The 17670-nt window shown below is 47.4% G+C and overlaps 1 protein-coding gene across 1 annotated transcript in view; it reads right to left on the bottom strand.

Annotated features, from left to right (window-relative positions):
• Nucleotides 1-17252, bottom strand: part of LOC139025769 (WD repeat-containing protein 7-like) — a gene marked incomplete at its 5' end in the record, with an annotated part of 55504 nt that extends 38252 nt beyond the window's left edge. The window contains one exon of the mRNA XM_070440958.1: nt 17059-17252. Within this exon, the coding sequence (XP_070297059.1) occupies nt 17059-17252 (194 nt within the window). The remainder of the gene's footprint in view (nt 1-17058) is intronic.
• Between the last annotated feature and the right edge of the window lie 418 nt (nt 17253-17670).

Here is a 17670-nt window from a genome sequence, read left to right as displayed (position 1 = left end):
AGGGGAAACTGGTGCCCTGATGAGAGGAAGTTTAGGAAACCCTTGTCCCTGAGGAGAGGAGTTAGGAAACCCTGGTGGTCCCTAGAGAGGAGTTAGGAAACCCTGGTGGCCCTGAGGAGAGAGGTTAGGAAACCCTGTGGTCCCTGAGGAGAGGAGTTAAGGAAACCCTGGTGGTCCCTGAGGAGAGGGTTGGGAAACCCTGGTGGTCCCTGGGGAGAGGGTTGGGAAACCCTGGTGGTCCCTGAGGAGAGGAGTTAGGAAACCCTGGTGGTCCCTGAGGAGAGGGTTGGGAAACCCTGGTGGTCCCTGAGGAGAGGGTTGGGAAACCCTGGTGGTCCCTAAGGAGAGGGTTGGGAAACCCTGGTGGTCCCTAAGAAGAGGGTTGGGAAACCCTGGTGGGTTTTTTATTTCCTATTAAACCAGTTTGATCTCCGTCAATCAATTCTGGGATTATGTCCCCCATTCTATTGGCTATTATTATTATTTTAATTTTATTTAAACTAGGCAAGTCAGTCAAACCCAGAACGACGCTGGGGCCAATTGTGCACCGCCCTATGGGACTCTCAATCAGCGGCCGGATGTGGATTCGAACCAGGGACTGTAGTGACGCAGTGGTTTAGACCTCTGCGCCACTCGGGAGCCCTTGCCTGTGACGCATATAGTATTGATTCATATTGTTTATCCTCCTGCAGAGTCCAAAGGCCTGAAGTAGAGTTGTTTTCTGAAGGCTCTGAACCATTCTGAAGGGAAACCATCAGTGCCTGGAGATTTGTTAACTTTTAGATGAGATATTTCATTATTAATTTCTTCAGTGGTCATTTTTGAAGTCAGTCTATCATTTTTGCTCTGTCCCCAATTGAGGGGAGATCAAGTGAGTTGCTCTTATATCGAATAGTTCTTCCTGGGCTGTACGTAAGACTTAAGATTTCACGGGGTCACAATGTAAGAAATAATACATTAAAAAAACTAAATACAGCATAGTTTCCTAAGAACTCGAAGCGAGGCGGCCATTTCTGTCGGCACCATCATTTTTTTTGTAAAAAAAAAAAAAGCTATTTTGTCTGTGCATCTGCATTCTCTGGTTGCTTATACAGATTTGTATAAATGATTCAAATGCATTCTGTATTTCATCCATTTTGCATGTAATATTGTGGGGTCTTTTATTTTGAAAATTGTATTTTGTGCATGTTGTTTTCTGAGTTTTCTGAGCTAGTTTGTTGCCTTTGAGCCCGATTCATAATATCATTGTTTCAGGAATGTGAGCTGTTTCTCTACTTCTTCACTATAAATCTGGTCAATTTCCTGTTTTTACCTTCTGAATCTCACGTAATATAAAAGAGTCTTTGAAATGACTATGAGATCGTTCCAAGATCGTTCTAAGCTTCCTGTAATTTCAGCAGTTTCTGTGCTTTAATCTTTTTCTTGAGAGATGATGTGGCTATGATCTTCCCTCGAATAATCGCCTTAGATGCATCTCACAACGTAGCAGGAAGATACTTCCCCGTTATCCTTATTCTCCAGATAGACATTCAATTCTGTCTTTATTGATTCATTGAATGCTGGATCATTCCGCATGCTTGTATTAAACCTCCATAGAGTATTACTCGGTTTGCTATCAAGGTGTAGAGTAAGGTAAACTCCATTATGATCTGATAAGTCACTCTGCCCGATCCTACAATCCTTCAACCTGTGCCTATCTGTACTGTACATGAAAAAGTATTCTAAGCTGGAGTATTCAGTGTTGCGGTAGAGTAAAAAGTATATTCCCTATCTGACATGTGGATGTCACGTCACACATCAGCAGTCCTAAATCCTGTCATATCCTATTGATCTTTTTAGCAACCAGCCTAATTCTCCTATTTTGATTTGTGCTGTCCAACTTTGAGTTTAAAATCATGTTAAAATCCACAAAATTAACTGAATTTGGGATGAAGATTCTACCCGTTATAGAATTTTTTTTTTTAAAGTATTCCTATATCCTGTTTTCTTGACTTTCTCGCGTTCAGGAGTGGAGAAGTGACTTTCCTGACAGAATAGTATGTCAACTCTCTCCCGTTTCATCTTTGCTATTACCAAACTTCTCTTGATGGCACTCCCCAGTCCGTTTACATTCAGACTTATGACCTTAAATTCCCGATGATGCATCGATATTAACCAAAGAAACCTGTGCACTGTAACAGCCTGCTTATCATGAACGTAAAAATGAACGAAAAAAATCAAAGAACAATAAAAAAGTAAACCAAAGTGGGAAAATACTTTGTTATTTGGACTGCCATTTCAGAGGATCTTCTCTTGCCACTGGGGTTTGGACTGCCATGTCAGAGGATCTTCTCTTGCCACTGGAGTTTGGACTGCCATGTCAGAGGATCTCTCTCTGCCACTGGAGTTTGGACTGCCATGTCAGAGGATCTTCTCTTGCCTCTGGAGTTTGGACTGCCATGTCAGAGGATCTTCTCTTGCCACTGGGGTTTGGACTGCCATGTCATGTGATCTTCTCTTGCCACTGGAGTTTGGACTGCCATGTCAGAGGATCTTCTCTTGCCACTGGGGGTTAAGTGGATGAGCCTGACCGCTGGAGGGGCCCCTCATTCAAATATCAAAATGAGTGACGCAGTTGCAAACCGAAAATAAAAAGGGACCCCTTTTCATCGCTTACTTGTAAGATAGCGCCGACAGATACGGCAGCTCTGCTTCTAGCTCCTTAGCAACTTTGCAGTATTTCGTTTTTTTTGTGTGTTATTTCTTACATTATTAGCCCAGCCAGAAATAACTTTTGTATATGTTCATACCTCCCAGGGCAATTTACCTTATTCCAGAGACTGCTTCAAGATGCCGCCGGCGGAGAAGAGGTATTGGGAGTGGACTTCTAGTCCGACTCAGGAGGTGTGCACACCATCCACCGCTTCCGAGTATATTACTCTCTAATGCTCAGTCTATGGATAATAAAGTAGACGAGATCAGGGCGAGGATATTCTTCCCAGAGAGACATTAAGGATTGTAACATACTCTGTTTCACAGAAACATGTCTCTCTCTGGATATAATGTCCCCGTCCATACAGCCAGCTGTTCAGTACAGACAGGAATAAAGATCTCTCCGGGAAGAAGAAGGGCGGGGGGGTGTATGTTTCATGATTAACTACTCATGGTGTGATTGTGATAACATACAGGAACACAAGTCCTTTTGTTCACTCGAACTAGAATACGTCACCATCAAATGCCGACCATATTACCTCCCGAGAGGATTCTCTTCGGTTATAGTCACAGCCGTGTATTTTCCCCCACAAACCGATACCACGACGGCCATCATAGAACCAAATCAAATTCAAATCACATTTATTTATATAGCACTTCTTACATCAGCTGATATCTCAAGTGCTGTACAGAAACTCAGCCTAAAACCCCAAACAGCAAGCAATGCAGGTGTAGAAGCACGGTGGCTAGGAAAAACTCCCTAGAAAGGCCAAAACCATGAAGAAACCTAGAGAGGAACCAGGCTATGAGGGGTGGCCAGTCCTCTTCTGGCTGAACTACACAAGACTTTATGCAAACTGGAAACCACATATCCTGAGGCTGCATGTATTGTAGTTGGGGATTTTAACAAAGCAAATTTGAGGAAAACGCAACCGAAGTTCAACCAACACATTGACTGTAGTACTTGCTCTGGAAAAACATTGGACTACTGCTACTCAACTTTTCGAAATGCCTACAAGGCCCTCCCCCTGCCTTCCCATTGGCAAATCTGATCACGACTACATTTTGTTCCTCCCTTCCTATAGGCAGAAACTCAAACAGGAAGTACCCGTGCTAAGGACTATTCAACGCTGGTCTGACCAATCGGAATCCATGCTTCAAGATTGTTTTGATCACGCAGACTGGGATGTGTTCTGGGTAGCCACTAATAACATCGACGAATACACGGATACGGTGGCGGAGTTCATCAGGAAGTGTATAGGAGATGTTGTACCCACTGTGACTATTAAAACCTACCCAGAAACCATGGATAGATGGCAGCATTCGTGCAAAACTGAAAGTGCGAACCACGGCATTTAATCATGGCAAAGTGACTGGGAATATCGCCGAATACAAACAGTGTAGTTATTCCCTCCGTAAGGCAATCAAACAGGCAAAATGTCAGTACAGAGACAAAGAGGAGTCGCAATCCAACGGCTCAGACACGAGACGTATGCTGCAGGGTCTACAGACAATCACGGACTACAAAGGGAAAACCAGCCACGACGCGGAGACTGGCGTCTTGCTCCTGTACAAGCACAACACCTTCTTCGCCCGCTTTGAGGATAACACAGATCCACCGACGCAGCCCTCTACCAATGACTTCGCGCTCTCCTTCTCCTTCTTAACCCTTGCAATGCGGCCCAAACAGCATCCCTAGCCGTGTCCTCAGTCTCTCCCTATCTCAGTCTGCTGTCCCCACTTGCTTCAATATGTCCACCATTGTTCCTGTACCCAAGAAAGCACTCACGTCTGTCATCATGTCGTGCTTTGAGAGACTAGTTAAGAATCATATGACCTCTACCTCACCTGACACCCTAGACCCACTTCAATTTGCTTCCCACACCAATAGATCCACAGACAATGCAATCGCCATCACACTGCACACTGCCCTATCCCATCTGGTTAGACTGTCTGGTTTACAGTCTAACAGTCTGGTTAGACTGTAAACTCTCCTTCCAAGCTCACATTAAGCATCTCCAATCCAAAATTAAATCTAGAATCCGTTTTGTCACCAAAGCCCCATATACTACCCACCACTGCGACCTGTATGCTCTCGTTGGCTGGCCCTCGCTTCATATTCGTTGCCAAACCCACTGGCTCCAGGTCATCTATAAGTCTTTGCTAGGTAAAGCCCTGCTTTATCTCAGCTCACTGGTCACCATAGCAGCACCCACCAGTAGCACACGCTCCAGCAGGTATATTTCACTGGTCATCCCAAAAGCCAACTCCTCCTTTGGCCACCTTTCCTTCCAGTTCTCTGCTGCCAATGACTGGAGCGAATTGCAAAAATCACTGAAGCTGGAGACTCTTACCTCCCTCACTAGCTTTAAGCACCAGCTGTCAGAGAAGTTTACTGATCATTGCACCTGTACACAGCCCATCTGTAAATAGCCCACCCAACTACCTCATCCCCATATTGTTGTTTATTTTTCTCCTTTGCACCCCAATATCTCTACTTGCACATTCATCTTCTGCAAATCTATCACTCCAGTGTTTAAATGCTAAATTGTAATTATTTTGCCACTATGGCCTACTTATTGCCTTACCTCCCTAATCTTACTACATTCGCACACACTGTATATAGACTTTTCTATTGTGTTATTGACTCTATGTTTGTTTATCCCATGTGTAACTCTGTGTTGTTTGTGTCGCACTGCTTTGCTTTATGTTGGCCAGGTCACAGTTGTAAATGAGAACTTGTTCTCAACTAGCTTACCTGGTTAAATAAAGGTGATATATATATATATATTTTATCTGGACAAGAGGAATACCTATGTAAGAATGCTGTTCATTGACTATAGCTCAGCATTCAACACCATAGTACCTTCCAAGCTCATCATTAAGCTCGAGGCCCTGGGTCTGAACCCCGCCCTGTGCAACTGGCTCCTGGACTTCCTGACGGGCCGCCCCCAGGTGGTGAAGGAAGGAAACAACACCTCCACTTCGCTGATCCTCAACACAGGGGCCCCACAAGGATGCATGCTGAGCCCCCTCCTGTACTCCCTGTTCACCAATGACTGCTTAGCCACACATGCCTCAAACTCAATCACTACGTTTTCAGACAACAACAGTAGTAGGCCTGATTACCAACAATGATGAGACAGCCTACAGGGAGGAGGTGAGGGCCCTGGGAGAGTGGTGCCAGGAAAATAACCTCTCACTTAATGTTAACAAAACAAAGGAGCTGATTGTGGACTTCAGGAAACAGCAGAGGGAGCACGCCCAAATCCAATTGGACCACAGTGGAGAAGGTAGAAAGCTTCCTCGACGTACACATCACTGATGACCTGAAATGGTCCAACCACACAGACAGTGTGGTGAAGAAGGCGCAACAGTGACTCTTCAAACTCAGGAGGCTGAAGAAATTTAGTTTGGCCCTAAAAACCCTCAAACTTTTACAGATGCACATTGTTTTTCTTCTTAAAACTGCATTGTTGGTTAAGGGCTTGTAAGTAAGCATTTCACTGTAAGGTCTACACTTGTTGTATTCGGCTCGTGTGACAAATACTATTTGATTTGATTTGAGAGCATCCTGTCCGGTCTGCACAACGCATCACCGTGGGCAAGCTACCTGCCCTCCAGGACACCTACAGCACCTGATGTCACAGGGAGGCAAAAAAACTTATCATGGACATCAACCACCCAAGGCACGGCCTGTTCACCCCGCTATCATCCAGAAGGTGAGGTCAGTACAGGTGCATCAAAGCTGGGACCGCAAGAGACTGAAAAACGTCTATCTCAAGGCCATCAGACTGTTAAATAGCCATCACTAGCTGGCTTCCACCCAGTTACTCAACCCTGTACCTTAGAGGCTGCTGCCCTATACACATAGACATGGAATCACTGGTCACTTTAATAATGGAACACTAGTCACTTTAATAATGTTTACATACTGCTTTACTCATCTCATATGTATATACTGTATCTATTCAACTGTATTTTAGTCAATGTCACACATGAACCATAAACAATTAATGAACATGCACCTGTGGAACGGTCGTTAAGACACTAACAGCTTACAGACAGTAGGCAATTAAGGTCACAGTTATGAAAATGTAGGACACTAAAGAGGCCTTTCTACTGACTCGGGAAAAAAACAATAGAAAGATGCCCAGGGTCCCTGCTCATCTGCGTGAACGTGCCTTAGGCATGCTGCAAGGAGGCATGAGGACTGCAGATGTGGCCAGAGCAAAAAATTGCAATGTCCGTACTGTGAGACGCCTAAGACGGCACTACAGGGAGACAGGACGGACAGCTGATCGTCCTTGCAGTGGCAGACCACGTGTAACAACACCTGCACAGGATCGGTACATCCTAACATCACACCTGCAGGACAGGTACAGGATGGCAAACCCAATGGCCTGAGTTACACCAGGAACACACAATCCCTCCATCAGTGCTCAGACTGTCCGCAATAGGCTGAGAGAGGCTGGACTGAGGGCTTGTAGGCCTGTTGTAAGGCAGGTCGTCACCAGACATCACCGGAAACAACGTCGCCTATAGGCACAAAGACACCGTCGCTGGACCAGACAGGACTGACAAAAAGTGCTCTTCACTGACGAGTCGTGGTTTTGTCTCACCAGGGGTGATGGTCGGATTCCCGTTTATCGTCGAAGGAATGAGCGTTACACCGAGGCCTGTACTGGAGCGGGATCAATTTGGAGGTGGAGGGTGACCACTACGACCACCACCACCACCACCACCACCACCACCAACAACACTACACCAACCCCACCACACCCACCACCACACACTACCCACCACCACCACCACCACACCACCCACCACCACCAACACCACTACCACCACCACTACTACTACCCCACCACACCACCACCACCACCACCACCAACACCACTACCACTACCACCACCACCACTACGACCCACCACCACACCAAACCACTACCAACCACCACACCACCACCACCACTACCACCACCACCACCACCACCACCACCACTACTACTACCACCACCACCACACCACCAACACACTACCACTACCACCACCACCACTACGACCACCACCACCCACCACCAACACCACTACCACCACCACCACCACCACACCACTACCACCACCACCACCCACCACCACACCACCACTACTACTACCACCACCACCACCACTACTACTACCACCACCACCACTACGACACCACCCACCCCACTACTACTACCACTACTACTACCACCACCACTACTACTTACCACCATCACCACCACACCACTCGGACACCACTACCACCACCACCATCTACGACCACCACTACCACCACCACACTAAACCACCAACCCCACCACCACTACTACCACCACCACCACCACTACTTACTACCACCACCACCACCTACTACTACTACCACCACACCACTACGACCACCACCACCACCACTACTTAACTACCACTACTACTACCACCACCACTACCTACTACCACCATCACCAAACACACCATACGACCCCACACCACCACCACCACTACGACACCCACTCCACCACCTACCACTTACCACTTACACCACCACACCACCACCACCACCACCAACCACCACTTAACTACTACCACCCACCAACACCCCACTACTACTTACCAACACCAAAACCACCACTATACCCTACCCCTACATCTACATACCACTACTACATACCACCACCAACACCACCACTACTACTACACTACCACCACCACCACCACACCCCATACCACCACTTACCCAACACCACCACTTACTCTCACCACCACCAACACCCCACTACTCACTACCAACACCAACACCCCACTACTACTACCACCACTACTACCACTACTACTACCACACCAACACCACCACTACTACTACCACTACTACTCCACCACCACCACTACCACTACCACCACCACTACTACTACTACAACATACTCACTACTCTACTACTACTCACTACTACTTACTACAACCACCAACACCACCACTTACTACTACCACTACTACTCCACCACCAACACCACCACTTACTACTACCACTTTACTACTACCACTACACCACCACCACCACTACTACCACCACCACCTACCACCACTATATGACCACCAACACCACCACTACTACTACCACTACTACTACCACCCGCCAACACCACCACTATACTAACTACTACTAACACCCACTACTTACCCTTACCACCCAGGACACCCAACTACTACTCCACCACTACACTACTACTACACCACCACTACGGACCCTGGACCCGACAAAATAAACTACCACCACTACAATAACTACTACACCACCACACTAACTACTCCACCACTACTACTACTACCACCACCACTCACTACTCGACTCCACTTCTAACTTCCACCTACGACTACTACCAATAGACTACTAAACCACTAGCTACCACCATACTAACTACTACCACCACCACTACTAACTAATACCACACCACCACTAACTACACCACACCACTACTAACTACTACCACCACCACTACTTACCACCACCACTAACTACTACCACCACTACTAACTACTACCACACTACTAACTACTACCACCACACAACTTACTAACACTACTACTACCACCACCACCACTAACTACTACCACCACTACTAACTACCACCACCACTACTAACTACTACCACCACCACCACTAACTACTACCACCACTACTAACTACTACCACCACTACTAACTACTACCACCACTACTAACTACTACCACCACGAACCAATATCCTCTTTGAGCATCTGCAGACATGATCAAATAAAGGGAACCCTGGTATCACACTGATGCACCTGCACCAGTTCCATGATAATGTAAAAAACAATACTATGATAATGCATAAAAGCAATATGATTTTAAAAGAAATTAAACACTACTACGGCAATGTATAAAGCAATAATATGAACATGAATAAAACAATATGATCATGTATAAAGTAATAATATGATAATGTATAAACAATAACATGATCATGAATAAAGTAATAATATGATCATGAATAAAGTAATAATATGATAATGTATAAAGTAATAATATGATAATGAATAAAGTAATAATATGATCATGAATAAAGTGATAATATGATCATGCATAAAGTAATAACATGATCATGTATAAAGTAATAATATGATCATGCATAAAGTGATAATATGATAATGTATAAACAATAACATGATCATGTATAAAGTAATAATATGACAATGTATAAACTATAACATGATCATGTATAAAACCAATAATATGATAATGTGTATCACAATAGTATGATCATGTATATCACGCTAATATGGTAATGTATAAAGTGTCAATATGATCATGTATAAAACTTATAATATGGTGGTGTATAAAGCACTAATACGGTAATGTATGAATTGATAATATCAGAATGTTTAAATCATGTTTACAGCAATAATGTGATCATGTATAAAGCGATAATGTTATGTCGAAAAGCGATGATATGATCATGTATACCGCAATAATATGATAATGTATACCATAATAATATGATCATGTTTAAAAACAATAATATGATAATGTATAAAACAATAATATGATCATGTATAACGTAATAATATGATCATGTATAATGCGATAATGTATAAAACAATAATATGACCATATATAAAACAATAATATGATCATGTGTACCTCGATAATATGATAATGTATACCGCAATACTATGCTAATGTATACCGTAATAATATGCTAATGCATACCACAATAATATTATAATGCATGACGGAATAATATGATCATGTATAGACAATACTATTCCACTTAAGACACTTTTATCCAAAAAGAAACGTACATTGAGTGTATTTAGTATGTGAAGGAGAACCGGTCAGCATCTTAGCATTGCTACCGCCTCACTCGCACAAACGGAACACTACAGGACCACTTCTAGTGGTAGCACGCACGCACACACCACACACACACACACGTGCACAGTGCGCACACACACAGCACGCACACACACGCACCTACCTACCTCCTGACAGGCTGAGGGAGATGTGTGAATCTCAGGAAGCGATGGAGAGAGTGAGAAAAGAGGACAGGATAGAGGGAGGATTACCTCTCATTCCATCTTTTCCCCTGGTAACACCCAGAGCCATTTCTCCATCCCAACACCCCCAGGTCCACAGCACTAAGAGCCCAGGCTCCACGTTAACTAACCCCTTGTCCCTGCAGGCTGCTGGTCTGGGAAACACTCTACAGACACGCACACACACACACACACCACCTCCACTACTCCAGCCGAGCCCGGGGACCCTCCGTTATCACACCCAAGGAGGAGGAGGTGGTTAGGAGTGTTTCCCTGTCTAATTGTCTAGAAGAACCACTCTCACTATCTCCCTCTATCTCCCTCTCTCTCTCCCCCCCTCTCTTCTCTCCAGCAATATCTTCGACGGCAGGGCCTGCCTGGCTGGCTGGGCTGAAAGCTAGACGGCGGCTGGCCCCAGATTAAACCCCCACGAGACAGAAGCAAGGCATGCATTTTTCATCCGGCCGCTTAGCCCCTGCTATTTTCCCTGTTCATTCCACTGCAATCTAGCCTTTATGCTTCTCAAAAACACCAGACTGGTTTTCAAAATGGCCACTGTTAAGTGCTCCCCTTAAGGCAGCCGTGGCGCTCTGCATCCCAGCACAACCCAGAAGGTCCCAGACACAACCATAGTTCAGGGAGGTTGATTGTGCTTTTTTTGTTTGTTAAGTATAGTGAAGATCTTTCTCCTTCTCTGTTTTTCTCTCATTCCATCTCTTTTGTGAAAACAGAAACCAAAATTGTATTTTATACCGTTGATTATTTTTATACCGGTTCTTCTGTCAAGGAAAATGAACATGTAAATTCCACTGAGATGGCAAGGCCTAGGAGGTTGCAACCTTGCATGACAGTAAATAACAAAACGCAATCCCTACGGGATTTCACCATTTTTTGGGGTGATATTTGCAGGGGAAAAATTTATTTATTTTGCTGCGGCAACGTTTATATTCTGCAAGGCAATTCGTTGGGAAAATGCGCAGACAACGGAAAAAGTTTGTTGACGTGTGTCTTGATTGAACCATATTATGCAGTAAATGTGCGGTGATTGGTTGAAATTGAGAGCCCTCAGTTTTTGTACTGCGGTGATGGGCCAGTTTTATGCGATAATATTGCAATGATTTTACTGTTTTATACAGAAATAGTGTGGTGATTGGTCAAATTTGCAAGCCTTCACATAATACGTGGGAAATTATAGATTTTTTGCGAAAACCACAACGCTACTCCTACAATCAGCAGGAAACTTGATATGCTACTGACCAATAAACTCTCACATGGGCGTGGTCTGGCACAAGAACGCATATATGCGAATCAGACGTGCATATTCGTATTGTAACAAAACTTAATACACATGTTTCACACAGTCAAAAAACATATGCAAGCACCTTCAGTCAGCCACAAGGTGGCGCTGTAAAAGGCACAAATGTATATCTCTATCGGTTTGACTCAGAGTGATGCAATTTGGCAGATACGCTCAGGGATGTGAGTCTAGCTAACCTGTATAGGTTCGGTTAGATCGTATTGGAGGCACTGTTGGACAGGGAGAACCGTTCATGCAACCTCATTGGCTTTTCGCCGCCATATTGTTTGACCTTGGAAAAGATGGCGCCAATCGGCCCAGCGGTTCTGAAGGAAAACATTGAAAGTAGTCAACGTCATTAAAAATGTTTTAATCCAAAATACATTAAAGGCATATTGCATGATCTGTTTGATTTTGAGTTCTGATTCTTGGCAAGCATGGTAAGGATGAAAGAAGTAGCTTGTCGATCTGTCAAATGTGGCCGAATGGAGGCGCTGTGGGGGAAAGAGCTTAAACCCTGCCATGGCATCTCTCTTTTTCTCTCCGTCTTCCCTCTGTCTCTTTCTCCCTCCATCTGTCTCCCCTCCACCCCTCTCCCTCCATCTGTCTCCCTCCACCCCTCTATCTGTCTCCCCCACCCCTCTATCTGTCTTCCCCCCACCCCTCTCCCTCCATCTGTCTCCCTCCCACCCTCTTCCTCCATCTGTCTCCCCCACCACTCTATCTGTCTCCCCTCCACCCCTCTCCCTCCATCTGTCTCCCCCCACCCCTCTCCCTCAATCTGTCTCCCCCACCACTCTATCTGTCTCCCCTCCACCCCTCTCCATCCATCTGTCTCCCCCCACCCTCTATCTGTCTCCCCTCCACCCCTCTCCCTCCATCTGTCTCCCTTCACCCCTCTCCCTCCATCTGTCTCCCCCACCCCTCTATCTGTCTCCCCTCCACCCTCTTCCCTCCATCTGTCTCCCCTCCACCCCTCTCCTCCATCTGTATCCCCTCCACCCCTCTCCCTCCATCTGTCCCTCCCCCACCCCTCTCCCTCCATCTGTCTCCCCTCCACCCCTCTGTCTCCCCTCCACCCCTCTGTCTCCCTCCACCCCTCTCCCTCCATCTGTCTCCCCTCCACCCCTCTCCCTCCACCCCTCTCCCTCCCATCTGTCTCCCCCCACCCCTCTCCCTCCATCTGTCTCCCCCCCACCCCTCTCCTCCATCTGTCTCCCCCCACCCCTCTCCCTCCACCTGTCTCCACCCCACCCCTCTCCCCCCTCCCCATCCCTTGTCTCCCCCCACCCTCTCCCTCCATCTGTCTCCCTCCACCTGTCTCCCCCACCCTCTCCTCCATATGCTCTCTCCCCACCCCTCTCCTCCATCTGTCTCCCTCCACCCCTCTCCTCATCTGTTCCCCCTCCACCCCTCTCCCTCCATCTGTCTCCCTACATCTGTTCCCCCCCACCCCTCTCCCTCCATCTGTCTCCCTCCATCTGTCCCCCCACCCTCCCCTCCACCTGTCTCACCCCCACCCCTCCATCTGTCTCCCCTCCACCCCTTCCATCTGTCTCCCTCCATCTGGTTCCCTCCACCTGTCTCACCCCCACCCCCCATCTGTCTCGCCCCACCCCCCCCTTCCATCTGTCTCACCCCACCCTCCATCTGTCCCTCCACCCCTCTCCCTCCATCTGTTCCCCCCCCACTCCTCTCCCTCCATCTGAAGTGAAACACCATTAAATAAAATCCAGTAATGCTTTGCTATGGATGACTGGCACAGAGACTGTATGGGGGAGAGACTTGTTGCATTGCGATGGAAAGCACTTATACAGTTGTGTGTTGTGGTGTGTGTGTGTGTGTGTGTGTGTGTGTGTGTGTGGTGTGTGTGCGTGCGTGCGTGCGTGCGTGCGTGCGTGCGTGCGTGCGTGCGTGCGTGCGTGCGTGCGTGCGTGCGTGTGTGTGTGTGTGTTGCGATGGAAAGCACTTCTACAGTGATGAAGTGGCTGATCAGGGTTTGAAAGTTGTGTGGTGTGTGTGTGTGTGTGTGTGTGTGTGTGTTGTGTGTGTGTGTGTGTGTGTGTGTGTGTGTGTGTGTGTGTGTGTGTGTGTGTGTGTGTGTGTGTGTGTGTGTGTGTGTGTGTGTGTGTGTGTGTGTGTGTGTGTTGCGATGGAAAGCACTTCTACAGTGATGAAGTGCTGATCAGGGTTTGAAACCGAGACAGTTCTGGTATGAACCAATTAAAGGACTATCACTCCAGTCTGAGCTTATTGCTTTCTAACTTAACATTGGATGGAGGTCTAGTGAAACAAACCAACATACAACGCTCATATTTATACAGTCTAATACAGGTCTAAATCCAATCCCGGTTCATAGTAGCACTTTACTGTTTTAGGTCCCATATATGTGTATTCATAAAGCCTTCATTACGGCTACATAATGTTACGTCCTGATCTGTTTCCCCTGTCTTTGTGCTCGTCTCCACCCCCCTCCAGGTGTCGTGCATCTGCCCCATTATCCCCTGTGTATTTATACCTGTGTTTTCTGTTTGTCTGTTGCCAGTTCGTCTTGTTTGTCAAGCTTACCAGCGTTCGTCCTGTCAGCTCCTGTCTTTTCCCTGCCTCTCTTTTTCTCGTCTTCCTGGTTTTTGACCTTTGCCTGTCCTGACCCTGTACCCGCCCACCCTGACCACTCTGCCTGTCCTGACCCTGTACACGCCCACCCTGACCACTCTGCCTGTCCCTCTACCCTCCCTCCTGACCACCCTGCCTGTCCTGACCCTGTACCCTCCCTCCTGACCACTCTGCCTGTCCTGACCCTGTACCAGCCCTCCTGACCACTCTGCCTGTCCTGACCCTGTACCAGGGGTCAGGGATAGGGGCAGAGGTGGTGCTGTACCCTGTCTGCAGCCAGTAGGTTGGTAGTCAGGGTTAGGGGTCAGGCAGGGGTAGTGCAGTAGGGAAAATGATACCTAGTCAGATGCACAACAGAATGTATCCAACCGAAACTTCTTCCTCTGTATCAACGAGGTGCAAGAGTCAACACCTCTGAATCAGAGAGGTGGAGGAGTCATTTAACCCCACCCATTTACATTACATTTAAGTCATTTAGCAGACGCTCTTATCCAGAGCGACTTACAAATTGGTGCATTCACCTTATGATATCCAGTGAACAACCACTTTACCAATAGTGCATCTAACTCTTTTAAGGGGGGGGGGGTTAGAAGGATTACTTTATCCTATCCTAGGTATTCCTTAAAGAGGTGGGGTTTCAGGTGTCTCCGGAAGGTGGTGATTGACTCCGCTGACCTGGCGTCGTGAGGGAGTTTGTTCCACCATTGGGGTGCCAGAGCAGCGAACAGTTTTGACTGGGCTGAGCGGGAACTGTACTTCCTCAGAGGTAGGGAGCGAGCAGGCCAGAGGTGGATGAACGCAGTGCCCTTGTTTGGGTGTAGGCCTGATCAGAGCCTGAAGGTACGGAGGTGCCGTTCCCCTCACAGCTCCGTAGGCAAGCACCATGGTCTTGTAACGGATGCGAGCTTCAACTGGAAGCCAGTGGAGAGAGCGGAGGAGCGGGTGACGTGAGAGAACTTGGGAAAGTTGAACACCAGACGGGCTGCGGCGTTCTGGATGAGTTGTAGGGGTTTAAATGGCACAGGCAGGGAGCCCAGCCAACAGCGAGTTGCAGTAATCCAGACGGGAGATGACAAGTGCCTGGATTAGGACCTGCGCCGCTTCCTGCGTGAGGCAGGGTCGTACTCTGCGAATGTTGTAGAGCATGAACCTACAGGAACGGGTCACGCCTGATGTTAGTTGAGAACGACCAGGTGTGTTGTCCAGGATCACGCCAAGGTTCTTAGCACTCTGGGAGGAGGACACAATGGAGTTGTCAACCGTGATGGCGAGATCATGGAACGGGCAGTCCTTCCCGGGAGGAAGAGCAGCTCCGTCTTGCCGAGGTTCAGCTTGAGGTGGTGATCCGTCATCCACACTGATATGTCTGCCAGACATGCAGAGATGCGATTCACCAACTGGTTTATCAGAGGGGGGAAGGAGAAGATTAATTGTATGTCGTCTGCATAGCAATGATAGGAGAGACCATGTGAGGTATGACAGACGCAAGTGACTTGGTGTATAGCGAGAATAGGAGAGGGCTAGAACAGAGCCCTGGGGGACACCAGTGGTGAGAGCACGTGGTGCGAGACAGACCCTCTGAATCAGAGAGGTGCAGGAGTCATTTAACCCCACCCCTCTGAATCAGAGAGGTGCAGGAGTCATTTAACCCCACCCTCTGAATCAGAGAGGTGGAGGAGTCATTTAACCCCTCTGAATCAGAGAGGTGCAGGAGTCATTTAACCCCACCCCTCTGAATCAGAGAGGTGCAGGAGTCATTTAACCCTCTGAATCAGAGAGGTGCAGGGGTCATTTAATCCTCTGAATCAGAGAGGTGGAAGGAGTCATTTTAACCCCTCTGAATCAGAGAGGTGCAGGAGTCATTTAACCCCTCTGAATCAGAGAGGTGCAGGAGTCATTTAACCCCACCTCTGAATCAGAGAGGTGCAGGAGTCATTTAACCCTCTGAATCAGAGAGGTGCAGGAGTAATTATACACAGACACCCCTCTGAATCAGAGAGTTGGAGGAGTCATTTAACCCCTCTGAATCAGAGAGGGGCAGGAGTCATTTAACCCCACCCCTCTGAATCAGAGAGGTGCAGGAGTCATTTAACCCCACCCCGCTGAATCAGAGAGGTGCAGGAGTCATTTAACCCCTCTGAATCAGAGAGGTACAGGGGGCTGCTTTAATTGACGTCCACATCATCGGCACCCGGGTAGCCGTTGTTGTTGGGGGTTAACTGCCTTGCTCAAAGGCAGAACACACGATTATTACACCTTGCCGACTCAGTGATTCGAACCAGCAACCTTTTGGCTACTGGCCCAACGCTATAAACCGCTAGTTAGCCAGGGTTAGGGGTCAGGGGTCAGGGGTTAGGGTTAGCGGTTGTGCTGTACCTTGTCTGCAGTGTCTGCAGCCAGAAGGTTGGTAGCCAGGGTCTGTAGTTTGTGTGTGGCCATGTTCTTGAGCGTAGCCAGGCTGCGTCGTGTCATGGCCTGTTTCAGGTTGACCGCAAGGTGGTTCAGAGGGTCCACAGCGGCCGGCACCACCTCTACAGCCGTGATGCCCATCGCACAACGGTCCAACGAACCTGATGGCGGGAGAGAGGAAAATAATTGTGCGTGGGCTCAACAGGCAGAGATGATGGCTACTGGGATCTGTTGAGGTTTGCTTAATGACCTGGGCCCAGGTTCCCAAAAGCATCTTATGGCTAAGTTCATCATTAGAACCATAGTATTATGGTTCTAAGTAAAACATAGCTTTAAAAATGCTTTTGGGAAACCGGGCCCTAATCTTAAGTCCATATTAAACTCTGAAAATGTCAAGCTGATTAAAACTGTAACCGTTACAGTGGGATTGTCAGAACTGACCTCTGTTTCTCCACTACCAATGACATTATCCCCCTCCGGTACCCACCCAGAACAACACACCACCCAGAACCACACACCACCCAGAACCACACACCACCCAGAACAACACACCACCCAGAACAACACACCACCCAGAAC

The sequence above is a fragment of the Salvelinus sp. IW2-2015 genome, unplaced genomic scaffold (genome assembly GCF_002910315.2).
Source record: "Salvelinus sp. IW2-2015 unplaced genomic scaffold, ASM291031v2 Un_scaffold3237, whole genome shotgun sequence".
NCBI lineage: Eukaryota > Metazoa > Chordata > Actinopteri > Salmoniformes > Salmonidae > Salvelinus > Salvelinus sp. IW2-2015.
This window is presented reverse-complemented; position numbering and strand designations above follow the sequence as displayed.